Below are 10,575 nucleotides of genomic sequence, written 5' to 3'. Positions count from 1 at the left end.
TTTTTATTAACCCCGAGGTTCCCAAAGGCTCGAAATACCAGGAATGGAATTTTTCATTCAGATCGATAATCTAGTGAAAAATATGAATAGGTTAATATATTTTGTGAATTGTTTCTTGTTTCCTGATACAAAAGTCAGGCATAGGTCGAGAAGGGCTCAACATACAGATGAAGAGAGAGAGAGAGAGAGAGAGAGAGAGAGAGAGAGAGAGAGAGAGAGAGAGACAGAGAGAGACAGAGAGAGACAGAGAGAGAGTGAGAGAGAGAGAGAGAGAGAGAGAGAGAGAGAGAGAGAGAGAGAGAGAGAGAGAGAGAGAGAGAGAGAGAGAAAGAGAGAGAGGCAAAACCTCAAAGGAAATAGAGAGGAAGAAAAGGCTCAACTGATAGACAGAGTCAGTTTGAGAGTTACGATAGCTCAGGAAAACTACCCAGAGAGTTACGATAGCTCAAGCAAACTGCCCAGAGAGTTACGATAGCTCAGGAAAACTGCCCAGAGAGTTACGATAGCTCAAGAAAACTGCCCAGAGAGTTACGATAGCTCAGGAAAACTGCCCAGAGAGTTACGATAGCTCAAGAAAACTGCCCAGAGAGTTACGATAGCTTAGGAAAACTGCCCAGAGAGTTACGATAGCTCAAGGAAAACTGCCCAGTTACGATAGCTGAAGGAAACTGTAAATAAACATCTAAGGAATTAACAAAGGAAGCAAAAGAGTGACAGAGTGTAAAGAGCTCAAGTAAGAGGGACAGAGAAAGGGACTCAAGAGTCAGGAAAGAAAAAAGACGGAAGAGCTCAATAAGTGAAAAGGAAAAAATTTTGGCAGCCCAAAAAGGTTTCACGCTTCTAAATATATATATATATACAGCCACACGTCCTCACAATGCCTAATGGTGGGTATAGTTATCTGTGCTTGGCACCAGGAGTCAATCATGGCACTTGTGTCAACAATGGCGGGTCTGGGGGTGCCAGAAACTGTGCCAAAGGGTGCCAAAAGTGCTCAGTCACACACAGAGATCACACTAACGTGATGCATCAAATGAACAAATCCACAAGGGCCGTGACGAGGATTCGAACCTGCGTCCGGGAGCATCCCAGACACTGCCTTAATCGACTGAGCTACGACAGGGTTAAAAGGGTTGAAACCGAAGTTCTACTGAACTTACTGGATCAGTTCAGTGTGGCACCTTAAATAAGTTCAACACCAACGAAGCCAAAAAATGGAAATTTCATAATTTTTTTTGCATATTAAATTTTAATGAAACTCAATAGCTAGGGGAAAAAAAATTAATAAATTAAAAAAGTTTTCATCTTCGTCATTATATCCTTCCAGTTAGCATTATTAAAATGTATTTTTTTTATTATAATTAATTTGCTCTTTATTATTATTTTATTATTAATAATATTATTGCTTTTATTAATATTTTTATCAATTATTATTTTTATTATTTTTTTATTAATACTGTTATCATTTTTAACTTTAATTGTCTTGAATACTGAAGATAGGTCAGTGTAGGTACATAACTGTACATTGGTGCGTCACTGTAAGGGCGTCACTGTAAGGGCGTCACTGTAAGGGCGTCACTGTAAGGGCGTCACTGTACATTTGAGATTCAGAGAAAGACGGTCACAATAGATGAGCGCCTTGGGACAGGAGAGAGAGAGAGAGAGAGAGAGAGAGAGAGAGAGAGAGAGAGAGAGAGAGAGAGAGAGAGAGAGAGAGAGAGAGAGAGACCCATATCCTGAGTGCCAAGCTCCACATCTTGCCCCAAGCACTGTGTCTAGGATGACTGAAGTGGTTGTGCAGCTGACTGACGTTCTCCATCTCCTTAAAGCGCTTGACGTGGCCAAAGCTGTGGGCCCAGATAAGGCCAGCTCATGACTACGATGGTGCTGACCTCATGAGAGAGAGAGAGAGAGAGAAAAAGAGAGAGAGAGAGAGAGAGAGAGAGAGAGAGAGAGAGAGAGAGAGAGAGAGAGAGAGAGAGAGAGAGAGAGAGAGAGAGAGAGAGAATAATTTCCCTTGAATTTGTATCCAGTTCAGGAAGGATTGATTGGACACAAATCCTAACTGCAAGCTCCTGTTCATCCAGCAATAATTGAATGCCTGGATGGTAATTGATTTCCGAGTCGCGTTCCAGGGGAAACCTAGAAGATTAAGTCTTACCATGAACTATGAGAAAGGGGAAAGCTCTCAGCCTGCTAACAAGAGTCTTACCATGAACTATGAGAAAGGGGAAACCTCTCAGCCTGTTAACAAGAGTCAAAAAATATTCCCACTTCAATAAAAAAAACAAAAACAAAATTCTCCAAGCTTTTTTGCCAAAGGTGGAATGGGAATGCATACACGAAAAACAGAAAAAAACAGAAAAAAATCCAAAAACAGCCAAGAGGACGGGATAGTCTGGGAGTTTCTATGAGATTTGGGAAATGATCCGACCAAGAATGGCTGCACTTACGTGTGGGAAAGGAATGGCACCAGTTACGGCTTGGGGGAGAGGATGATGGTGGATAGGCAAGTTGTGGTGGGATGGTGGGTGGATGCTCGTAGGAATAGGAGGATGGTGGTTCATGGGGGAAGTGCAATCCCTGGAAACACCAAACCGAAACTGTCTTTATTTTCCGCTTGTTACAACTTGTAATAAAGTTGTTACATCTTGGCTTAACGTCTTTATGACGTATTAGAACGTTGTTACAACTTGCTGTATCGGTTGTTATAACTGGTTAGGTGTTAAAACTTGTTCCAACGTTGTACCTACGTTGCAGTTTCGGTGTGTGTTTGGCTGGATGGGGTATTTAGGGTATTTATGGGGTTCAAAGTACGCCTTGCCTAGATCAAGATGTGAAGGAATCACACTAGATAGGTTAGTAACTAATCCCTTCCTTGTGTAAACTAATGTCTCATGTGGGGAGACTAATCTGTAAACTCCTGTGTAGAGTAATGTGTAGTTCTCCCAAGGGGGAGACTAATGTGGAGGCTCTCCCCTGGGGTGAAGCACACCAACAGTTCTCCTCCTCCTTCAGAGGAAAGCCATTAGTGAGGAATGCCTTGTGGGAATTGCCACCGGCAAAGCCCAAATTTGCTGCAGCAGTAACAACAGCTGCCACAAAAGTAACCGCAGGGAAAAGCAGCACCAGCAATTACAGCAGTAGCAACAGATACAGCAATTACAGCAGTAGCAACAGATACAGCAATTACAGCAGTAGCAACAGATACAGCAATTACAGCAGTAGCAACAGATACAGCAATTACAGCAGTAGCAACAGATACAGCAATTACAGCAGTAGCAACAGATACAGCAATTACAGCAGTAGCAACAGATACAGCAATTACAGCAGTAGCAACAGATACAGCAATTACAGCAGTAGCAACAGATACAGCAATTACAGCAGTAGCAACAGATACAGCAATTACAGCAGTAGCAACAGATACAGCAATTACAGCAGTAGCAACAGATACAGCAATTACAGCAGTAGCAACAGATACAGCAAGGACAGCAGTAGCAACAGATACAGCAGTAGCAACAGATACAGCAGTAGCAACAGATACAGCAATTACAGCAGTAGCAACAGATACAGCAAGGATAGCAGTAGCAACAGAAAGGGCTGTAGAAGCAACAGGAACAGCAAGAACAGCAGCATCAGCAACAAGGAAACAGGAACAGTAAGATGAACAAACACATTAAAGGGTTGGCAGAAGAGAGAGAATAAACAAAGCTGTTGATATAGAGGACAAAACCAAGCAGGAACAGAGACACAACAAAGACACAGAGAACAAACACACACACATCAAAACAACAACACCAGCTATGCCACACAAACCATGGCCCCCCCTAAAACTAACAAACAACAAAGCCACAATCAATCATCCTGACAGTAGACTCGTTAAACGGACGAAAATATAAGTATACTCGGATGATAACATTCAACCAGCAACATTGCCGAAGGGAAACTCGCCATCATAGGCACTACTAGCTATAAACAGTAACTGTGAAAGGGGAATACCTTACAGCAGAACTAGGAGCGATTGTAAACAGTTGTGACTAAGAACAAATCCACAAGGGCCGTGATGAGGATTCGAACCTGCGTCCGGGAGCATCCCAGACACTGCCTTATTCGAATCCTCGTCACGGCCCTTGTGGATTTGTTCATCTGATGCATCACGTTAGTGTGATCTCTGTGTGTGAAGTTGTGACTAAGTTCAGAGACAGCACGATCACCCAGCAGAAAGTAGCATCGGTCCGACAAGGAACCATGACAGGTAGCGTCAGACTAGCAAGGATCTCTTCAAGTAACGTCAGACATTCAGTGGCACACCACAAGTAGCACCAGGAGGAGTGCCATAGGGAAGACAAACTAGAGACATAACTATTGATGGCATGACAGAATGCAACTCATTCTCGCACTTTCTTACAGTCAATACTGACTTATTAAATAAGTGCATATGTGACATACTTATTTATTGTGAGTATTTTAGTTTACCTTGAAAAGCTTCATAGAAAACACCGACCTTACCTAACCTTCTTAGTATGTCAAGATAAGCATCTTATTGCTTCGTAATTACAATTATTACTTAACCTATACCTATAATAGGTATAATATAATAGGTATAATAGGTAGGACGCCCCCTGTTACCTAGCAGTAAATAGGTACCTGGGAGTTAGACAGCTGCTACGGGCTGCTTCCTAGGGGTGTGTAACAAAAAGGAGGACCGGGCCGCGGGGACGCTAAGCCCCAAAATCATCTCAAGATAACCTCAAGATAACCATGAAATCATGACAAATACAGAGATGGCAGAGCAGAAGGGAATAAAAACAGGTGCAAAAAAACGGAAATAAATAACTGAAGATGAAATCAGACTCAAAAATCAGTATAATAATATTATTTCAACCAGGGAAATTATTTACTTATTCCCATAAAAACTTATTTAATAATTAAATAAGCAAATAATTATTAAAAAAATGCTTCAAGTCAGGAAGCGTATAAGCTTACTTAATAATTAAATAAGCAAATAATTATTAAAAAAATGCTTCAAGTCAGGAAGCGTATAAACTTACTTAATAATTAAATAAGCAAATAATTATTAAAAAAATGCTTCAAGTCAGGAAGAGTATAAACTTACTTAATAATTAAATAAGCAAATAATTATTAAAAAAATGCTTCAAGTCAGGAAGCGTATAAACTTACTTAATAATTAAATAAGCAAATAATTATTAAAAAAATGCTTCAAGTCAGGAAGCGTATAAACTTAATTAATAATTAAATAAGCAAATAATTATTAAAAAAATGCTTCAAGTCAGGAAGAGTATAAACTTACTTAATAATTAAATAAGCAAATAATTATTAAAAAAATGCTTCAAGTCAGGAAGCGTATAAACTTACTTAATAATTAAATAAGCAAATAATTATTAAAAAAATGCTTCAAGTCAGGAAGCGTATAAACTTACTTAATAATTAAATAAGCAAACAATTATTAAAAAAATGCTTCAAGTCAGGAAGAGTATATAATATTGTGCCACAGGACAATAAATAAATTAAATAGAGAGTTGTTTAGTGGAGAATGACATAGAAATATGTAAGGCACTGACATAGAGCTTCCTAGATATGTTTATCTTAGACCCTGAGATCATCCCAGGAGAGAGGAGAACATCCCAGGGGAGAGGAGATCATCCCAGAGGAGAGGAGATCATCCCAGAGGAGAGGAGATCATCCCAGAGGAGAGGAGAACATCCCAGGGGAGAGGAGAACATCCCAGGGAGAGCAGAACATCCCAGGGGAGAGCAGAACATCCCAGGGGAGAGCAGAACATCCCAGGGGAGAGCAGAACATCCCAGGGGAGAGCAGAACATCCCAGGGGAGAGCAGAACATCCCAGGGGAGAGCAGAACATCCCAGGGGAGAGCAGAACATCCCAGGGGAGAGCAGAACATCCCAGGGGAGAGAAGAACATCCCAGGGGAGAGCAGAACATCCCAGGGGAGAGCAGAACATCCCAGGGGAGAGCAGAACATCACAGGGGAGAGCAGAACATCCCAGGGGAGATGAGAACATCCCAGGGGAGAGGAGAACATCTCAGGGGAGAGCAGAACATCCCAGGGGAGAGCAGAACATCCCAGGGGAGAGGAGAACATCCCAGGGGAGTGCAGAACATCCCAGGGGAGAGGAGAACATCCCAGAGGGAGAGGAGAACATCCCAGGGGAGAGAAGAACATCCCAGGGGAGAGAAGAACATCCCAGGGGAGAGCAGAACATCCCAGGGGAGAGAACATCCCAGGGGAGAGCAGAACATCTCAAGGGAGAGCAGAACATCTCAGGGGAGAGCAGAACATCCCAGGGGAGAGAAGAACATCCCAGGGGAGAGCAGAACATCCCAGGGGAGAGCAGAACATCCCAGGGGAGAGGAGAACATCCCAGGGGAGAGGAGAACATCCCAGGGGAGAGAAGAACATCCCAGGGGAGAGCAGAACATCCCAGGGGAGAGGAGAACATCCCAGGGGAGAGCAGAACATCCCAGGGGAGAGAAGAACATCCCAGGGGAGAGAAGAACATCCCAGGGGAGAGAAGAACATCCCAGGGGAGAGGAGAACATCCCAGGGAAGAACAAAGCGTTCCAGTGAGAGGAACACAAGCAAGAACAAAGTTATCCAGGATCTGAGAGGCAACGATGCCTCTGGGACCATATAAAGCCAGGGTAGAAGCAACTGTTGTGTCTGGTAATACACATAACGCAAATCCCATTACGGGAAACAGAGTTCCAGAGTAACATCAGCGGCGTATGCGAGGCTTCCAAGCTGCTCCCAAAATTTCATGTTACTAAAACGCCAACAATAATCCCGTAATTTTAAAAATGTTTACATTCCCCATTTCCTTGATTACACATTTGCGTCTAGTGACGCAGAATACATTAAAAATATACAACAGCTTGCAATTCCACTAAAATACAACTAAGGACATAAATAACCAACTTCAAATTCAGATATAAAATATTTGGTGTAAAAAATTTACATGATTATTTTCCAAACAATAATAGATTTAAGTATTCTAACTATATCAGTGAAATCATTCGCAGTTCCATTTGGATATTCAGTGAGTGAAAACAGGAAAACTGAGTTTGTCACTATTGACTGACTCCCCATTACAAATATTTTGAAATCATTTCAATTGGGTGAACTGTCCTCAGCTGTGGCTAGTTTGACGGGATACAAACTACGTTCAGCTGTAATCAGTGTGAGGAAAGGGGTTACAAACTGCCCTAAACTGTAATCAGGGTGATGAAAGATGTTACAAACTGCCCTAAACTGTAATTAGTATGACCTAAAAGGGGGTATAGACTGCGGTCAAATGTTGCCAGTTATGACGGAGAATATATATGAATCTTATATATAAATTCATATAGTTTTAAATATTTGATTTATAACTCACAAGGCTTCCAAGATCTTAGTCATTCCTAATGACACAATGTCTCGAACAAGCCTACTTGTATAAGACATATCCATTCTCCAAAATGCAGGTCCACTTAGGATGATAAAACCCTGAAGTTTTCGCCTTCAAACTTTCAAGATGTCAAAAAAAAAAAATCCATGATGGTTTTTTGGGGTAAGATGCTCATCTATATCTTAGCGAGGGTGAGGCATCATATTTTCCTTACATGCATCTTATTTTTTGTATAAGCAGCAGATATCTCTGGCATATTTTAGCATCTCAAGCAGGTGTAAGTATCTCCATAAGTTGTTACTCAGGCAGCAAGATAACTTTAATCACAGCAAATCAGCATATTAGCTCCAGAGATATTGCTCCGTTTGTCCTCTGATTCTTTTCCAAACTTCGTAATGTCTTACACAAAAGATCTTAACCAGTACACCTTAAGATGCTCGTTGCTCACCATCGCAGTGAATTAGTATACTCATTGAGTTTACCTAAACTTCAATTGGCTGATACCACATATAACAGGTATATATATATATATATATATATATATATATATATGTATATATATATATATATATATATATATATATATATATATATATATATATATATCTTGAAAGTTAAACATGTAAGAAGTTCTTATGTGTTCAGGGATCCAAGAGGTGTTTGTGTTCTGCAGTTCAACACATCTCTTTGTGCTCTGGGGTTCAAAAGTTATTGAATAACCTGAGTTCTACCAGGCCACCTGTGTTCTAGGATCCCAACAGGTGCCTGCTGCCTGTTGGGATCCACCATATCCCTCAAAGTTCTAAAATCCAATTTCCGGAATTTTCCGAGAAGAAGCCGGATATGAAACTGTTTAAAGTAGCTAAGTTTAATTTAAAGTTTGTATATTTTTGTGACAGATCACGAAGGATTAAGACAAAATGTCCTTAAGTACTTTCGTATTTAATAATACATCTTCAGATGGATCATCAGATCATTCTGAAGATTTATTATTAAATACGAAAGTACTTAAGTAAATTCCTATATTAATCCTTCCTTCGTGGCCTGATACTGTCATATATATATATATATATATATATATATATATATATATTTTATCTGTGAAGTTGGGAAGTCCTTAGCCATCTCCTTGCCATTAGAGGAATCGCATTGGTCCTAATACCGGTAATCACACCCTGATCTGATTGGCTTGTAGGAGAACACTGAAATCAGGAGACGCATATAAACGTCTCCCTCTGGGCCTGATAAATATACTTCCTGTCTTTACAACGTCTAGAGACGTCGTAGACGTCTACAGACGTCATTCCAAAATTGTTGAATTAACAGCTGCATAACATCACGGCCCAAAAAATATATCATTGTCGTCTTGAACGAATAGAGAGAGAGAGAGAGAGAAGTTATTTCATGAAATTCATGACAGGTTAATTAAGAGGACATGAAGATGCATGTCTCAGGCTTTTCATGAGCCACGGAGATGAGCTCAAGGAGTGGAAATGATTGTGGAGAGACATGCCTTTAATAAGGACGGGAAAGGCTCGCTGTGTAAGCCTGGAGTAGAATGTCTAGGGGTTGTGTAAGCTGGAACTAGAATGCGTGAGAGGTTGTGTAAGCTGGAAGTAGAATGTGCAGGGGTTGTGAAGATGAATGGATGAATGAGGTTCAAGGAGATAAAGACTAAAATATGAGGAGTCTGAGCAAACACAATATGTTGGGTGAATATGTAATAAAAGTACATAAAATGAGTGAGATTTGAGTAAACAAATGCATGAATGTGTAAGGGTGGTTTGGGAAGCTAAGATTTAAAGCAGGATGCTGATATCAATCCAGAGCACAGATGTCCATCTCCCCTCACGCAGCATCCAGCAGACGCCATGTTTGTTTTTAGTTTAAGCCTGCATTTCAGCCTTTCATGTTGCAAATGGTAATTAAAGGGGTCATGGAAGCAGGGAGCGATATTTAAGCTGCGCAAACATGCCTCCATAACTGTCAAACATGTTGAGTGAGGTGTCCAAAGCCCCCAGGCAGGTATTTTTGCCCCATTACCAGGACCACACACATGTTTAACCCTGAACAAACAACACCCATGAGAGAAAATGGAAGGTGGGGGTGAAACAGGTAATTCAATATTGTCAAACATCTGCTGATATTCAGTAGTAAACAAATGCTCAAAAAGAGTGCTGTTGTATAGCTTTTCAGATAATCTGATTTTACACCCATGATCGAAAAAAGTATATATATAGATGATAAAGGTTTTTGTTTGTAACGTGTTTTAAAGTCCGAACAACGCGGCTTTAAAGACTATGAACAATATTGACACTCCAAACTCCATCTGTTCTATCCCCCGTCCCTTCGTGTTGCCCTTTCTGGGCCTGTACCCGGGCCCTTTCTGGGCCTGTACCCGGGCCCTTTCTGGGCCTGTACCCGGGCCCTTTCTGGGCCTGTACCCGGGCCCTTTCTGGGCTATCTGTTTCTCCTCTTTCCCTCTCTATCTCTCCCTCTCCCTTTAACCCTCTCCATCTCTGTATCTATCTACCCCTAACCCTTCCTCACCTCCTCTCTCTCTCTCTATCTTCCTCTCCCCTCCCTCTCTCCCCATCCTAGCCAAATATCCCCCTCTATCCTTACCCTTTCCCCCACCTCTTCCCCACCACTCCCCTCCCCTAGTAACCCATCTCCCCTTCCACATCGTAAAAAGTAAACTAAAATTAATTTTCACTGACCCGTTCAGGGGTCGTCATTTTGAGGGTGAGAGGGGGGGGGGGTAGGGTGGGTTGAGTGCCAGGGTGTGCTGAGTGCCAGGGTGTGTTGAGTGCCAGGGTGTGCTGAGTGCCAGGGTGTGCTAATCACGAAAGTGTGTAAACTGGAATGGATTTCGAAGCATTGGTTTACACACACACACACACACACACACACACACACACACACACACACACACACACACACAAGGGGCCTCGTAGCCTGGTGGATAGCGCGCAGGATTCGTAATTCTGTGGCGCGGGTTCGATTCCCGCACGAGGCAGAAACAAATGGGCAAAGTTTCTTTCACCCTGAATGCCCCTGTTACCTAGCAGTAAATAGGTACCTGGGAGTTAGTCAGCTGTCACGGGCTGCTTCCTGGGGTGTGTGTGTGTGTGTGTGTGTGGTGTGGA

General features: G+C 41.7%; 2 protein-coding genes across 2 annotated transcripts; one reads left to right on the top strand and one right to left on the bottom strand.

The window, feature by feature from the left end:
• Positions 1 to 3,028: 3,028 nt before the first annotated feature.
• On the bottom strand, positions 3,029 to 3,863 carry LOC138367935 (angiomotin-like). Its single transcript, XM_069330217.1, has 2 exons — positions 3,839 to 3,863; positions 3,029 to 3,600 (listed from the first exon to the last, which is right to left on the bottom strand). Exons 1-2 carry the CDS (start codon positions 3,861 to 3,863, stop codon positions 3,029 to 3,031), a joined length of 597 nt encoding a protein of 198 aa, XP_069186318.1.
• Positions 3,864 to 5,598: 1,735 nt separating this feature from the next.
• LOC138367934 (collagen alpha-1(X) chain-like) lies at positions 5,599 to 6,609 on the top strand. Its single transcript, XM_069330216.1, has one exon. It carries the CDS (start codon positions 5,599 to 5,601, stop codon positions 6,607 to 6,609), a length of 1,011 nt encoding a protein of 336 aa, XP_069186317.1.
• Positions 6,610 to 10,575: the final 3,966 nt, after the last annotated feature.

This window comes from Procambarus clarkii, chromosome 24 (assembly GCF_040958095.1).
Source record: "Procambarus clarkii isolate CNS0578487 chromosome 24, FALCON_Pclarkii_2.0, whole genome shotgun sequence".
In the NCBI taxonomy this organism is placed as follows: Eukaryota; Metazoa; Arthropoda; class Malacostraca; order Decapoda; family Cambaridae; genus Procambarus; species Procambarus clarkii.
The sequence above is the reverse complement of the archived record's forward strand: the minus strand, read 5'-3'. Positions and strand labels throughout refer to the sequence as shown.